This window comes from Bos taurus, chromosome Y (assembly GCF_002263795.3).
Source record: "Bos taurus isolate L1 Dominette 01449 registration number 42190680 breed Hereford chromosome Y, ARS-UCD2.0, whole genome shotgun sequence".
In the NCBI taxonomy this organism is placed as follows: Eukaryota; Metazoa; Chordata; class Mammalia; order Artiodactyla; family Bovidae; genus Bos; species Bos taurus.
Genome location: NC_082638.1, coordinates 59357726 through 59375184, shown reverse-complemented (window position 1 = coordinate 59375184; position 17459 = coordinate 59357726). Strand labels below are relative to the sequence as shown.

The following is a 17459-nucleotide window of genomic DNA, read 5'->3' as shown; positions in this document are numbered from 1 at the left end:
GGTTCGATGCACGATACTGGATGCTTGGGGCTGGCGCACTGGGATGACCCAGAGGGATGGTATGGGGAGGGAGGAGGGAGGAAGGTTCAGGATGGAGAACACATGTATACCTGTAGCGGATTCATCTCGATATTTGGCAAAACTAATACAATGTTGTAAAGTTTAAAAAAAAAAAAAGAAGTTAACAGTTAGGACTGGACAAGGAACAGACTGGTTCCAAATCAGGAAAGGAGTATGTCAAGGCTGTATACTGTCATTCTGCTTAATTTATATACTGAGTACATCATATGAAATGTCAGATAAGCTGGAGTCAAAAGATTACTGAGAGAAGTATCAATAATCTCAGATGACACCACCCTTATGGCAGAAAGCAAAGAGGAATTCAAGAGCCTCATAATGAACATGAAAGAGGAGAGTGAAAAAGCTGGCCTAACATTCAACATTCAAAAAGCGAAGATCATGGCATCTGGTCCCACAAGCTTCATGGCAAATAGATGAGGAAAATATGCAAACAGTGACAAGCTTTACTTTCTTGGGCTCCAAAAACAACTGCAGATGGTGACTGTATCCATGAAATTAAAAGACAGTTGCTCTTTGGAAGGAAAGATATGATAAACAGCATATGATAGATAGGTATGATGGACAGCATACTAAAAAGAAGGGACATTACTTTGTTGACAAAGGTCCATCTAGTCAAAGTTACTTTTCCAGTAGTCATGTATGGATGTGAGAGTAAGACCATAAAGAAGGCTGAGTGCCAAAGAATTGATGCTTTTGAGCTATGGTGTTGGAGAAGACTCTTGAGAGTCCCTTGGACTGCAAGGACATCCAACCAGTCCATCCTAAACCACATCAGTCCTGGGTGTTCACTGGAAGGACTGATGATGAACTTGAAACTCCAATACTTCGGCCACCTGATGTGAAGAGCTGACTCAACTGAAAAGACCCTGATGCTAGGAAATACTGAGGGCAGGAGAAGGGGACAACAGAGGAAGAGATGGTAGGATGCCATCAGTGACTTGATGGATATGAGTTTGAGCAAGCTCTGGGAGTGGGTGATAGATAGGAAAGCCTGGTGTGCTGCAGTCCATAGGATTGCGGAGTGGAACATGACTCAGCGACTGAGCTGAACTGAAAGTTTAATTCCTCGGAGTGGAAGAAGAAAACAGGGATACAGACCAAATAATAAAAGTGTGTCCTTAAATGATGGCCAGCTTATGCAGGAAATTGAATACTGTAAGTTATTTTTAATAAAATATCACTTAAATTAAAGAACTTTAAACAAAAAGAACACCCATTTATTAATTGCAATACACATAAAATTTCATTCAAAACCTAAGCATTAAACATTACTTTAGGAATGCAGCTAACAGGGCTTCCAGGTGGCTAACTCTTAAAGAATCTGCCACCGAAAAAAATCCAGCAAAACCAAACACAAGTAAACAGGAAAATGTCATTAACAACTGATGTAATAAGGGCCTTTAGTGAGAATCTGTCAGGTTCTAAATAGAGTCTGAATATAATGAAAGATGGGCGGGAAATTCTAAAACATTAAAGTCACTTTTGCCCTAATTCATTGATAAATGTAAAGCAATGTCAGTCAAAACTCCAATGGCTTATGGAACTATATAAAGGAAACAGCCAGAAAAATAAAAGATAAAATTGAACAATAATAGAGGTACTTCCGAAGTAATGTGCTACATGGCAATACATAGCAGAAAATTTCATTAAGAGAAGTAGAAACAAGAGCTGAGAAAAAGATGTGCATACTTTTTAACTTTTATGCTAGTTTTTACTGGAAAAATTGGTGTTTCACTAAGAAATGAAAATAATTCTATCATATATCACAGTAAGAAAAAAAAATAATAGAGTAGGTATAAAAAGCCAAACTAACACTTTTAGAAAGCTATGTAACACTTTAATTTCAAGATAAAAATTCCTAACACAAAGTACTAAAAGTTTACAATACATACAGAACTAATGAAAAATCACAAATGGAAAGTTTTCTCTAACACAAAAACATCAAATAAAAACAAGCAACATACAAGAAGATAACCCCTTTAAGTCAAGACAGTTTCAAGGACTTTTTCCCACTTTTAGATGATTTAAAATTCATAGTTACTAAACACTAAACAAATTATGCCTTTATATTCAGCATACACAGCAAAGCCTGGGATACAGAGTTCTATATCAACATACAGAAGAAGAATACTTCGTTGTGCAGGTTTTTTAACACTGTTTCTAAAGCAACTTGATATTCTTTATTACTAAAAACCAGTTTAATGGCTAGGGTCAACAGAAAGGTACAACATTTCTTACATCAGGAGCATTTTCAACAGGGAATTTTACATTTCTGGGTTAATTGCCATTTTCAAATTAAGCCAACTACAGGAACCTTCAGGTCAAACTGATTTTAAAAACAGTAACTCATTACACATAAACTGTAGAGAAATTTAGTTATAGTTGAAATTTACTTTTTATTCTCTGTACTACAGACAACAAATTCATTTTTGTCGAATGAACACTTTAACAGGATAGGCCTTTAACTTTGGTTATAATTTTCAGAGTTTACTCTTTAACATGCTCAAAAACAGAATCTTTATAGCAATGTTTGGGAGAAATTATTTTCTAGGTTGCCATTCTCATATACTCACGAATGTTGTCACTATTATAACAAGATATCCTGTCAAGGATCTTTCTGTTGCTCAAAGTTTCCAGGGTAGGTAATACAGACACTATCATAATGGATTCATAGGAAATAATTAGAAATTATGCTAGGAAGTTTATATTCTTATTCAGTCCTCACAAACACTACAGCACAACTAAATGAAAGTTATGCTTTCATAATGTCTAGCATCAAAATAGCCGTTTGAGATCTGGTTGCAATTTCAGAAGTTACCAATCTAACTACTTAAAAAATATCCTGTTCTTTCTCAGCTTTGTACTAGGATCAGTAACTTACTGCTTACTTTGTTCCTGCTTACCTGGACAGTGTTGCCTTGAACTTCATGTAAATATCAATGTCACTTTTATGCACTATCCTTTGTCTTGAAAATGTATTCAACTATGCCTTTGACTTCTAACATTTGGAACAATCCTAAGAAATTTCTTAATCTGTCTTCTGAGTTTGCCTCAAATATTGTTAATTGAACCTTTAAAAAGTAAATTTCCCCTAATTTGCTGTTACTTTAAAAGGAAATTGCAAATCTCTCCACTAATTTTGCCAATTCCATTTGTCCTGCAGCTCTTATACTTGTTTCTTAACAAAAAGTTGATGTATTATTATTGATACCTAAATCTACCTATAAAAACCCTTAACTTTCCTTATAGATAAGCCTATACTTTTGGGTTAGATCAAGTACTCCAAAATGAAGTTAAAATCATCATTACTTAAAACACTGCCTTTCCAACAAATCTAGAACTATTTACTTTCATTAAGATACATACTCAGAATACTTAACTAGTTCAATCTCAACTTAGGTACAAATTGTTTTCTTTTTAATCATGGCACTTTTGTCATTAGCCACTTGAATGGCTAAGAAAATTGATACTTAACTTTAGACTTAAACATTTTAGTCATATATCTAAATTTTCTTCTGATTTATACTATTGTTTTAAACAGTTGGACACAACATTTCAGTAAGGACGCAAACATCCCTTTCAGGTTTTTTAGAGACTTGTCAAACCTTTTATACACTGCTTTCAAAAATAGCATGTAATATTTGTTAACCTAAATAGAAAGCAGGTACAGCTTGCAATGGAGAAATACCGTATTGCTTAATTCTGAATGCATTCATGTGCAAAGACACAAAGGGAAACTTTAAGCAAACAGCACAATTCACCCTCCAAACAAGTGTTTTTATGCTTGTTTAACGCACCAGTAAAATAAACAGTGGCATTTCGCAAAACACACTCTGAAAATTTAGACATTAAATTAAAAATTTTTAACTTCTATTTTTCAATTAGCAGACAACTATGAAATTACTTTGAATAACTCTATTTTTCAACTTATCTGAATGATTCTATTTTTCAATTTATCTGAAAATTCATGGAGGGTAAAGTTTACAGCTCTTCCCTCCAAAGCCAATGCTTTTTCTTCAGCAGTACTCAAGTATGAATTAAAACAGAAACTCACACAAAATTTTCCCATGCCAACAAAACATGGTATGTGAGTATTATTTTTAGTATCTGTTTCGGCCTACTCTTTCAGATCGGTTTCCCCCATGACCTCCCCTGGAAGCCTCATAACCTGAGCTACTGTATGACTCATGAGGAGCAGGGTACACCCTATCCTTGGAGGATGGAAATCCTTGTTCTTGTCTTCCACCACGGTCACGACCACTTAAGTATGTATCACTTCGGCTGCATGAGTAACTTTTCTGCCCTCCTCCATTTCTATCTCTTGTACTGCTATAATCGTCATAGTGACGACCTCTGCCGTAACTCAGAGGTGGACCTCTTCCTGATACAGCACCGTGGGAGCCCCCTGTGAAATTAATAATTGATAAAATTATAAAATTTTCCCATTACTACTATAACATGACTATAAAGTACTAAATCTTTCAAAGGCTAGCCTTTATCTGCCTCTGTGGTGAAGATATGAACTAGTAGCCATGGTGAAGGGGCTTTCACATTTATTTAAAAAGAGCAGTATTTTTTAGCTCCAGTGGTTGAGAAGGCAATGGCAACCCACTCCAGTGTTCTTGCCTGGAGAATCCCAGGGACAGGGGAGCCTGGTGGGCTGCCATCTATGGGGTTGCACAGAGTCGGACGTGACTGAAATGACTCAGCAGCAGTTTAAAGTAAATATTAATTTTTTGGAAAAGACTAAAATTTTGAACTTCATAATGTTCCTATGCTTCATACTCTTAATAGCACTTTTGTTTTTAAAAATGTTACAGTAATTTTTGTGATTAAAAAATGTAAGCTGCCAAATTACCCTTCATATCATTTTAAATGACTGATCAAAACTAATTCAAACCAATCAATTAGGTAGAAATTACTTTTTTTTTCCCCTGAGAAATTAGAAGTAAACTTGAGTAAATGATGTAGATCTAGCATGTCAATTCTAATTCTGTCCTTTCTGAGTTGTAACTGTACTCTTACCATAACTCCTATATGAATCCCTGTAAGAGCCTCCACTTCGATGTTCAGAATAATCTCTATCACGGCTTCCACCATAGCCATCATGATCACTAAATTTAAGAGAATTAATGTTAAAGAAAAAATTTCCATAAGTTATTTGATTAGAAACAGAATTGTTTATAGTACCTATGTCCTCTAGAGGAATGATCATCCCAAGAACTTGAATGGCCGTAATCATGGTATGCATAGTCTCTAGATGGTGGAGCATAATTCTTGGTGTCTCGCGAACTTGGATCTCTGCCTGAGTAACTTAAAACAAACAAACAAAAATAAATGAAAAGAATTCATACTGAATTCATACAGACAAAAAAAGTTTTAAATTCAGAGGATCTCAATATACTTTTCTTCAAGGAAGATATATAATGATGAACAAGAATGTAAAACACTGCTTAACATCATTATTTTTTTAGGAAGAAAAAAAGTTTTTCAATCTGAATGAGACACCTACTCTGCACCTAGTAGACAGGCTAACCCTAATATAAAGCATCAGGTGTTGGTGAGCATGCAGAAATCCTGTGTGTGCACAGTAAATAGAAAGCTGTGTCAGACTCTTAGTGACCTTGTGGACTGTAGCCCACCAGGCCCCTCTATTGATGGGATTTTTCAAGCAAGAATATGGAGTAAATTGCTGTTTTCTCATCCAGGGTATCTTCCCCACCTTGGGATTGAATCTGAGTCTCTTGCGTTGGCAGGTGGGCTCTTAGCACTGCACCACCAGTGCAGTTATGGAGAAGATGAATGGTTCCTTAAAATACTGAAAATACTGTATGACCCAGGAATTCCAATTCAGAGTTTACACTCTGAATTGAAAGCAGGTACTCCAATGTTTGTACGCTTTAACCATAAAGATGGATAAACAAACAATGTTAACTATACATATAATGGTAGTTTAACCCCCACTCAAAAACTGAAGTACTGATTCATGCTTCAGCAAGGATTATCTTTGAAAACACTCACACTAATGGAAAAGCCACATATTAAAGGTCACATATTGTTAAGGCTTCCATGTGGCTCAGTTGGTAAAGCATCTGACTGCAATATGGAAGACCAGGGTCCAATCCCTCAGGAAGATCCTCTGGAGAATGGAATGGCTACCCACTACAGTATTCTGGCCTGGAGAACTCCATGGGCAGTGGGGCCTGGCAGGCTACAGTGAACGTATGATATATTCAGGATTAGGTAAATTTACAGACACATGACGTAGGTGGGTGTCTCCTAGGGACACGGGGGGATAAAAATGGGAGCAACTGCTTATAGATTTTGTTTTGGGGTGATGAAATGTTTTGGAACTGAACAGAGATAGCGGTTGCAGAATTCTGAGTAGTTTAAATGCTACTGAACTGTTCACTTTTAAAATTTTGTTAGATACATTTTACCTCAACAAAATTAACTATGACTTAAAAATTCATGTATTTTATTTTTCTTTACCTGTCTTTAGTAGCATAACCATAATCTCTTGGTGACACATAGTTATCTCTCCGAGAAGACACTGGCTGTCTACGAGGACCTCCTCTGTAATTTTCTCTCCGCAATACTGGACCTTTAATTTAAAAATGCTCACATAAGTATCTCAGAATTGAGAGTAATATTTCAAAGAAAAATTCGAAAGACTGGTGTGTCTCCTCTCTCCAAAACAATTGAAAAAAAATACTTATAAAATCCGATTCATGCACATTTAGCTTGCTTTATAAATGTAATTTCTGAACATTTTATTTCCTGACATCTTCTGCTCCCTGTACATTTTGGATAATCTTTAAATTACAAGTAATAGAATCTCTCAAACTTTGAGTAAAGTCTAATTATTTTTTTGAAACTATTTTCACAGGTTCAATCACAAAGTACTTGATTTTTTCCTAATGTTGATAAATTTAACATAAACTGCAACCTGAATTACTGACCTTTCCAAATGATAGTACTATTGAGTTCAACTACTTATTAGCAATAAAGGGCTCATTTGAAAAATGCTACCTCTTCCAAAACAGGAAAACTATTTACTGTAAATAATACTCACTTCTTGTGCTAATTCTTACTAATTCCTGGTGGTCAGACTTCTCTTGTTTTGTTTGCTCACTAGGCTAATAATCTAATGAAACTTTAGGTTTCTAAGCTTCTTTTGTATTTTGAAATCAATACCATAATACACTTAGCTTCATTAATATTCTATACATAAAAATGACAATTTGATAATGATTCAAAGTTTTTAGCTGTATCAAGAGCAAACAATGTAAAAATATGTTAAGAATCCAAACTACAGTTAATATGACAAGTTTCAGTTACTGTTTATAATTACATGAACCAGGTAGCCAATATAACATAGCTAAACTACTCTACATTCCAAATCGCTGACTCATGGGATATTAGTTTTCATGAAAATACTTGATCTTGAAACCACGTGAAAAATCCTACTAAGCAGCAAATGTTAGCAACTTCAAAAAAAAAAAAAAAAACCCAAGGAATTCTCTAGCAAGCATAGATTTAAAAGAAATGTCTTCCCCACTTCTATGTTAATCACCTACCACACATCTATAATTAGATGCTAAAGAATTATTTTTCATCCACAAATCAACTAGTGATCAACAAACATGTCCATGTAATTCTCTTTTCATTTTGCTTCTTAAAGTTAAGGATTGATTTTTAAATAGCTCACGTTTACTAACTACTCAGAAACAATAGTCTCTATATTATATAACGTTTACCTCGTCCTCTCATTCCACTACTGCTTCGCCCTTGAACAGAAGGAGCAGATCTTTTAGGAGAAGGACCTTGACATCTTGAAGATGGTCCTTTTTTAACTGGATAGGGTCCTCTTGAAGAGCTCGTGTTGAGACTATATCCATTATCACCTGTATTTCAATGCAATTTTTTAGGTAGAGTAAACATTCTTAAAGTTTAAGTTTTGCTTACTGTTTATAGATCTTTAATAAAGAACTACCATTGCCTTCAGCATTTGTATTTGTCTAAACCAATAAAACTATTTCCTCATGTGATACATCAGTTAGTACAATTCAGTCAGTTTGAAAAATTTATGAAATGATTAAAGAACCACTGCTGTGATAGTAGTCTGAAGAGAATAGAGGAGGTGGAGAAAAACCAGGATAAAATAAAATTTTAAACACACTGGGAGGAAAATAATTCATACAATTCTGGTGTCAAAAAAGCTTTTAAAAATGTAACACAATAGGTGTTATGTCAAAACAATAAAAAAAATATGCACCTAAAAGTATAAAAAACTCCTTTTATAGGAAAAAATGCAACTTCTCCAACAACCTTGGATCATTTAGTAACCTAGTACATATTTACTTGGAGTAAAAACAAAAAACCCTGCTTTTAAGTGAATCCACACAGATCTGCTTTGTTCAAGGATCAACCTTTACTGTTAATTTTTCAAGGAAAAGGCTATGTTCTGTTCAACTCTAATAGTATTTAAGAATGCATGGTAAGTAATGAAATCTTTTTATCTAACTAGAAAAATGTTTACAGATATATTCCAGTTACACTTGGGAGAGTACACTTTGCAGAATATGAGCTAGTAAACTTTTCTCATCTCCTGAGAAAATAACAGAACTGTGTGATCTTATAATGAACACACCCTGTAACAGAACTTTTAAAAATATTTTCTAAAAAATCACACATCTGGTTGTCAAAAACAGAAGTGAAATGTTTTATTTTTCAAGATTGGTTATTGTTAGTAGAGGAGACAAAGTTTGTTAGATATATGGAAGTTTATGAATGGAAAGTGCCTCCCTTCTTTCTTACCAAGTAAAAACTTCTTTGAAAATATTTCATAATACCATTTGCAGTAACTCACTGTTCTCTAACACACACAAACATGCATATGTATGTACATATATGTAATTATACATACAAAACAGAGGCTTTTACATCTGTATCAAAGACAACTTTTCCAAAATGCAAATTTTATTACAACAGAACCCAGGAACAAAAGCACCATATCAAAATGACAGTGGAGAATTGCATAGAGTTGTCTGCACATACATGCTCAAGACAAATACTACAAGGTCAGTCCAAAAATACACAATGTTCACCCCTGAACTGTGTTATCTGTTATGTAATCTTCAAAGTTCTCCAGTACTTTTTACAATACAGTAGGACTACTCTGAGAGTATATACATGTCTTTTTAATAGTTTAAATAAAGTTATTTGCCAAAATTGGAAAATTCTAATGTATGATCAACAGCAATGAATTGTGTAGAAAAACTGTTAAAGAGGCATCGATAACAATGGTAAAAAAAAAGAATAAAATTTAAGCCATTTCCCTGTAAGATGATGAACTTTTTTTGCACATAAGTAATTTTATAACTACAACAATTCTTTACAACTTAGAAATAATTCTGATTATCAATAATGGTAATTTTCTCATTTAATATATTCTTGTAGATTATTCTTCTCATTAACAATGCAATAGACATTGAGATTTACTAGATGTTCAAACTTAACAGTTTTTCAGTGCTATGGCGTCCTTGTATTTTAATACATTACCAAAGTTTCCTCCATGAGACATACGCCCTCTTGCTCCACCAGATCCTCCTCTTTCCCATCTCAGATTTCTTGGATGGCCCCTGTTTCTTGCAGGGGGTTGCAGTTTCTGTCTACCACCACTTTCAAAAGATGGTTTATTGGCTTGTTCTACTTTAATTGTTTTTCCATCCAAAAACTATAAGATTAAGTACAACATCAGTAATGTTACATAAATTTTAACTTATTATTGCAATGAATTAAATCAGTATTTTTCCCCAAAGCAAACATTTTTTTCCTGAAATGACTGTGCTCTTCAATATGATGAACAAGACTTAATTGGCAATTGCCTTTCCTAAGTCATCCAACACAAAGCGTATGTATTTACTATTAGAACTTCCTGAACGGTTCTCTGGTATTAAATGATGAGTATCTCTCCTTTACCATGAAAAAGCACACATTTTTATTTTCTATAACATGCTTCATTTTAGTAAATTTTCCATTTAAAATTTCAGCTTCCCAAGGGTATGTAAAAGTATGCCTATTACTTATTCAAAATAATTGTTCCTATCATAATTATATTTTAGCATTTGTTCTATTAGACACAAACATAAATTTTCTCAATATAACTGCTGCTCTGTATTTACTCTAGTTCTAATAATTTTCTTCATTTTTCTTTTTTTAAAAATAGAACCTTTATTTGGCCATTAACATTTCTTGCCTTATACAACTGTTTTATTTTCTGTTCCCAGGGGGTTACTGACCGTAATGCTACTTCGTATTTTTCAGAAATGCTTAAATTTAATCTTCCAATATCTGCCTTAATATTTTACAGAGACCAAAAGGAGTTTTGAAAACCTAATAGGAATCATACTATATACACTCTTGTTATTTCACATTATTTTTGGAAAACAATTTTAAATCCTAAATTTCCACCAGGACTTCTGGCTGAAATGGCCTCTAGATCAATACAATCATCCTCAAAAGCCATTTTCCCCTCATCTTAGGGTCTCATTTTCTATATCTTGGTTCAAAATATTTTCCACAAATTCATGCAGTGTCTCTTTCCCAACTCAGGATTTAGCAAATATTCCTAGATATACTGAAAAAAACAGTATTCACCACCCGATGAGCTCCACCAAAATTACTACTTTATTTTCCTTAACATTTCTGCGTGTAAAATTAATGTTTCTATTTGTACGTTTTTTCCCTTCACCCAGAACGCCAGTGCTTAAGAAAATAAATATTTTGTCTCATCCACAACCATTAACCAGCTAACTAAATTCAATCAATGCCTCGCAATATAACACCTATTGAATAAAAATTACTCAAGTGTAATTTCAGATTACATGTTCCAGTGCTTGACAACTAGAACAAATAAAAAAAAAAAAAAAAGAGGAATTAGTTACCATCAAGTATTCTCAAGGAAAATTTATCTCTGTGACCCAAAGCTGAGTCAAACTTAACTTTTAGGTACTACCATATCTGAAAAATTAAAGGACAAGGGTCAACATGTGTCACATGTGTGAAATATACTAGAACCATAACTGTAGATAATAGGGAATTAATGTATTTGCACTAAGGGAATGTAGAAGTTCCAGAGATAATTTAACAACAGGATATCATGAGTACAAAAGCCTATTACCCACAATATAAAATGGGGGAGATACAGACTTCCTTTTTATTTAATGTAACAATCCACAGACGGGGCACATCCTGGAGCAAACACAGTGCTCCATAGCTAGCTAAAGAAATGGGATGGGGAGGGAAGTGGGAGGGAGATAACATTTGTATGCTTATGGCTAATTCATGCTGATACACGGCAGAAACCAACACAATACTGTAAAGCAATTCTCCAGTTTTTTAAAAAAGTTCAGCTTCTACGGGACAAATTTTTATTCCTAACACTGATACACTGAAGAGTGACTTAAATAGAAAATGCCAAGACTTAAAATACAGTATGAAATACGGGGAGAGTGCTGAAGGTTAAAACCTATTTGTATTTACACCTGAATGTTAATAGAAGACAGATTTAATCTGTTTTGTTAATGCTGGTATTAACTTCAATCTCTTCCCAACCAGAGGAACTAGTATTTATGTGACAAAAAGGAGTGAAGCCTTACAAAGCATTATACTACTGTAACAATAAAGAAATCTATGCTGCTGCTGCTAAGTCACTTCAGTCGTGTCCGACTCTGTGCGACCCCATAGACGGCAGCCCACCAGGCTCCCCTGTCCCTGGGGTTCTCCAGGCAAGAACGCTGGAGTGGGTTGCCATTTCCTTCTCCAGCGCATGAAAGTGAAAAGTGCAAGTGAAGTCACTCAGTCGTGTCAAACTCTGCAACCCCATGGACTGCAGCCCACCAGGCTCCTCCGCCCATGGGATTTTCCAGGCAAGAGTACTGGAGTGGGGTGCCATTGCCTTCTCCAAAAGAAATCTATCAATAGTGTTAAATGAAGAACATACATTATTAAGACTTACCTTTCCATTCATTTCTTTGGCAGCATCCTTTGCATCTGCGGGGCTCTCAAAAGTAATGAAAGCAAAGCCTCTCGACTTGTTTGTGTTCCGATCCTTTATCAAGAGAACTGTAATACACGTAAATCTTTTAAATTTAAAATGTCACATAAAATTGAACTTTACTATTTTCAAAATTATCACTCCTTTGACAATTTCTCATAAGACCCTTTAACATACTTGAATGTTATCAACACAGTACAAACTTTTGAAAGTTACTTAAAAACAAAAATCTATATATCGTTTTATACATGATATAAAAATATCACATAACTTGATTTTTATATATTATTCCTAGTATTCTAAAAATGAACAGTAAATCTCAATAATTCTACTATTACCATGTCTTATTCTCTTTCACATCCCAGGACCACTAGTACATTTTAAAGGCACTGTTTTCTTCCCTTTTCAGTAAGAGGAGACCCTTTCACTGACTGCCAAGTACTTGCCCAATTAAAAAAACAAAAACCTGAAACTACTCATAGTTGTCCATGGATATATATCAAGTAGACATTTGCTTTAAAGAGTTACGTATGTTGATTCTAGAGTTCGATTCAGTTCAGTCACTCAGTCATATCCGATTCTAGAGTTACCTTCCACAATGTGACCATATTTCCCAAATTCAGCTTCAAGAGACTCCTCCGTTGTTTCAGCACTGAGGCCTCCTATTAACAGTTTTCCAGGCCGATCTGCTTCCATCATTTTACTGTTAGGTGGCAAAAAATATACCAAAGAACAAATTATGAGCCAAAATGTTCCAATATCATTTAAAAAGAACTGAACTTTTAAAAATGTTTACTTAAAATACAAGGAAGCTTGTAACGCAAAAAGGAAAACAAGCCCTGACCTAATGAATGCTGTTTTTTTACAGATAACAAAAACCTGTAAGTTTAAATTACATTAGAAGGCTGCTGGAAAACTGTTTTGAGCTGCAGTGTTTAAAGAATTCACTCATTAAAACCTAAATACAGTATCTAAGTTTTATAAAATGTACATAAAATACACTAAACACATTTTCAAATTTCCCCATTTTCTCACGTTTATATTGATTACACAACAAATAATCTGTAAAATACACTTAAATTTAAAAACTTCTACAATACTAAGTCATAAAAGCCACAAGAGAATAAAATACTTTGCTGAGGAAAATTTAACCTGTGGTTACTTATTTTGGTAAACTAAGAATCATAGCTCCAGACAAAATAATGTTAACTTTTATGAACATTAAAATTTGACCATTTTTGTTAAGTTAATCAACAGTTCAACATTTGAAAACTTTAGTTTTAAGTCATATAAGTAAAATGGTTCGGTATACTGGTTAAGTTTTTCAACTACTGTCACTATCTCAGAGAAAAACTGTTTAAAAAAAAAAAGAGTGCACGTGAAACAAAATGGAGCCTGGGCTGTTACATCCAGATGCGCAATTAGCAGACTCAAGGCAAGGGAGAAAATCTGAGTTATACACCAAAGCAATATCCCATGACTAGTAGCCAGAAGCCAAGAGAGAAAAGCTGGATTAGGCACCAAAGCAACAGCCCCCACAACTAGCAGCCCCAAGCCAAGGGAGAAAAGCCAGGTTAAACACCAAAGCAATAGTCCGGTGCCCTAGCAGCCCCAAGGCAAGGAGGAAAAAAAAAAAAAAAAAAGCCAAATTACACACTAGAGTAACATTCAGCCCAACTAGCAGCCCCAAGTGGAGGGAGAAAAGTCGCGTTACCCACCAAAGCAGCATTCCGCACAACTAGCAGCCCCAAGCCAACGGAGAAAAGGCGAATTACACACCAGAGCAACATTCTGCACGACTAAGCCCCCGCAACTAGCAGCCCCAAGCCAAGGGAGAAAAGCCGGTTTACACACCAAAGCAACAGTCCGGTAAACTAGCAGCCCCAAGGCAAGGGAAACAAACAAACAAACAAACAAAAAAGCCAAATTACACACTAGAGCAACATTCAGCCCAACTAGCAGCCCCAAGTGGAGGGAGAAAAGCCGCGTTACCCACCAAAGTAGCATTCTGCACAACTAGCAGCCCCAAGCCAACGGAAAAAAGCCAAACTACACACCAGAGCAACATTCTGCACAACTAGAAGACCCTAGCGGAGGGAGAAATTTCGCATTACACACCAAAGAAGCATTCCGCGCCTCTAACAGGCACCAGCCAACGGGGGAAAAAATGCATTACACACCAAAGCAACATTCTGCATGACTAGCGGTCCCAACTGGAGAAAGAAATGGCAACCCACTCCAGTATTCGTGCCTGGAGAATCCCAGGGACGGGGGAGCCTGGTGGGCTGCGGTCTATAGGGTCGCACAGAGTCAGAGACGACTGAAGCAGCGGCCCCAAGTGGACAGCAAAAAAGCCGCATTACACACCAAAGCCACATTTTGCGAGAAACCAACGCAACATTCCACATGACTAGCAGCCCCAAACCAACGGAAAAAAGCCGAACTGCACACCAAGGCAACACTGCACACGACTAGCAGCCCCAAACCAACAGGGAAAAAATGAATTACACACCGAAAGCAACCAACATCCCGCCCTAGTAGCCATAAGCTTGTGGAGAAAGATCCAGCCTTATACATCAAAGAAAAGTTACAAAGCAAAAACAGCTTTCTCAGTCCCAGGGTAGGAGTATACGCCCAGTATATCCTCCCACAGCCAACATCCAGACATTTCAAACCCCCTTCTTCATCCCACCCCCGCTCCGCCCCCACCTCGTCCATCGCATCCCCAAGCCCTCCATTCAGACAAAAGAACCCTCAAACTTCACTGGCTTTCCATTGCTACTTCAGGCACTGATTCTCCAAGGAATAAAAATTAAAGATATTTTTCAAGAAATAAACTAATAAGACTTTTCAAGATAATGTACACACACACACACACACACATATATATACATACACTCAGCTATTAGGTCTTACGGGAAAAAACCTGACAGGAAAAGTCAGTCTGAGTTACCATTTTTCTCCAGTAAAAACTGACACTATACCTATAAACATGTTCTCATAAGGTATAAATCTGTTTTTTGATCTTAAAATGCCCAATTCTTTACTTTTTTTTTTGTCTCGGTCTTCCGAACACACACCACCAAAGCCCCTGAGTCGACTGCTAGCTAAACTAATTTTGAACGCAGCCCTGCCTCTTCCGTCAAGCGCATAAAGAACCGGATGTACGGCACGAGGAGACGAGCGTAAGGAACCTGGATGTATCGCGAGATGAGCCGCAGAGAAAGTAGGGCAGGAAGAAAATACAGAGGTGGAGGAGGGGTAAATGGAGACCTTTGAGGGAAAGTCTAAAAAAAAAAAAAAATAAACCAAAAATAAAAAGAGCAAAATATTCTACTAGGTTTACCAGTCGGGTTAACTTAATCACTATAAAATACAAAAGAGAACTTCTACCATCACATGTTTTCATAATTTATTGCCGTCTCATATGTCACCAATATGACCACTCTTGAGTGGCATATTCTTTAATTGTGTGATTTCCCTTTTTCTTAATACAAAAGAAAAGGATAAATAATGAAAATATTTAAACCATTTAGGAGTTAAAAGCCTTAGTGTCTTTGAAGTAAACATATTTGGAATTTTCTCATTAAGCAAATAAAGGTAATGTTTTTCACTAAAAATCCCAAAAGTAACAAAATGAAGAGATCCACTAAGGACAAACTCTGCAATTTCTGTCACCTCAGCTAATGCATGTCTATACCTGAAAGAACTCTGCTGACAGATTATTTTTCCCTATATAAAATTCTTCCTTCTAGGAATTAACATGTAAAATCATATCTAATAGAAGAAAATACACTTAACGAAGGAGAGAACTAAAACTTATTTTCCAAGGGTTTCTTTAGAATTTATCTAGTTTATATAGCCATTATATATATATATATATATATATGTATATATATATATATACACATACATACATATATACACATAGTCGCTTCAGTCGTGTCTGACTCTCTGCGACTCCATAGAGGGCAGCCCACCAGGCTCTGCCATCCCTGGGATTCTCCAGGCAAGAACACTGGAATGGGTTGCCATTTCCTTCTCCAATGCGTGAAAGTGAAAAGTGAAAATTGAAAGGGAAGTCACTCAGTCGTGTCCGACTGTTAGCGACCCCATGGACTGCAGCCTACCAGGCTCCTCTGTATATGGGATTTTCCAGGCAAGAGTACTGGAGTGGGGTGCCACTGCCTTCTCCAATATGCACATATGTACATAAATATTTATACATATATGAAATTTAATATACTTATATACATATATATGTAAGTATATTAAATTTTACTATTCTTATAAAGCAATACTATAGCTCCATTTTCAGTGCTTATGTCTTATTTTAATACTGATGTCTACTAATCTTTATATTTCCCCGTTTACAAAAATACTTAGAATTTCTTAGTAAGCCATTATAAATAAGTAATATAGTGTTGACTGGTTCTTCTAAAGTAGTGATTGATCTTTCTAATATATCTTCTTTAGGTAAATCCATGGAGAAGGAAATGGCAACCCATTTTGGTATTCTTGCCTTAAGAAGCCTACGGACAGAAGAGCACTGGGGCACTGGCGAGCCCCAGTCCATGGGGTCTCAAAGAATGGGACAAGACTGAGCAAACATACTGTAGGTAAATGGAGCTTCTGTGATGACTCAGTGGAAAAGAATCTTCCTCCAATACAGAAGACCTGAGTTTGATCCCTGGCTCAGAATGATCCCCTGAAGAAGGAAATGTCAACCCTCTCCAGTATTCTTGCCCAGAGAAGTCCATGGACAGAGGAGCCTGGCAGGTTACAGGCCATGGAGTTGCAAAGAGTCAGAGACAACTAAGCAGTCAAGAACATGTAGGTGAACAACTCAGCAGTGAAATCATGCACCAAAGGTAAACACACCTTAATATATTTGTATAAGATATAGTTTAGAAAATCGTTTTTAATGTAATGCTTACCAGTCTATTAGTATTAATGTCTTACTACAGAACCATTCTAATAGAATATGTCTATATTACTATATTCTTACTTGAAAGTTTTCCTATGGCTCTATTAGTATTAGTTACCTTTTTTCATTTCACCAGGTAAAATGGGCCCTTTGTTTTCATATCTCTTTTGGAAAGTAAATGCCATTGATGGATTTTACTGATATTGCAGTAACTAATGTTACAAAAATTAAAACACGTAAGCAGTTACAGTCAACTAATAATCAGATGATAATCAGTTCAAATAAAGAATTACTACATTAACCAATGAGAGTACACATTTGAAAAGCATTACTGGAAATAAAGCATTATGATCGCTGCCATGAGAACATGCTCCAGTGATTTAAAAAATG

General features: G+C 35.7%; 1 protein-coding gene across 1 annotated transcript; it reads right to left on the bottom strand.

Annotated features, from left to right (window-relative positions):
* Nucleotides 1–1929: 1929 nt before the first annotated feature.
* Nucleotides 1930–12872, bottom strand: LOC132344536 (RNA-binding motif protein, X chromosome-like). The gene is made up of 8 exons (XM_059884224.1): nt 12733–12872; nt 12104–12210; nt 9646–9820; nt 7842–7988; nt 6574–6685; nt 5272–5394; nt 5107–5195; nt 1930–4486 (listed from the first exon to the last, which is right to left on the bottom strand). Exons 1-8 carry the CDS (start codon nt 12839–12841, stop codon nt 4182–4184), a joined length of 1167 nt encoding a protein of 388 aa, XP_059740207.1. The 5' UTR covers nt 12842–12872; the 3' UTR covers nt 1930–4181.
* Between the last annotated feature and the right edge of the window lie 4587 nt (nt 12873–17459).

Excerpts from the sequence above, each read along its gene's own strand:
- LOC132344536 (XM_059884224.1), bottom strand. The coding sequence starts at position 12,841 with ATGATGGAAGCAGATCGGCCTGGAAAACTGTTAATAGGAGGCCTCAGT. Across the intron at positions 9,821-12,103 it reads CCAAAGAAATGAATGGAAAG|TTTTTGGATGGAAAAACAAT; the intron begins GTAAGTCTTAAT and ends TTAATCTTATAG. Across the intron at positions 5,196-5,271 it reads CATTCCTCTAGAGGACATAG|TGATCATGATGGCTATGGTG; the intron begins GTACTATAAACA and ends TCTTAAATTTAG.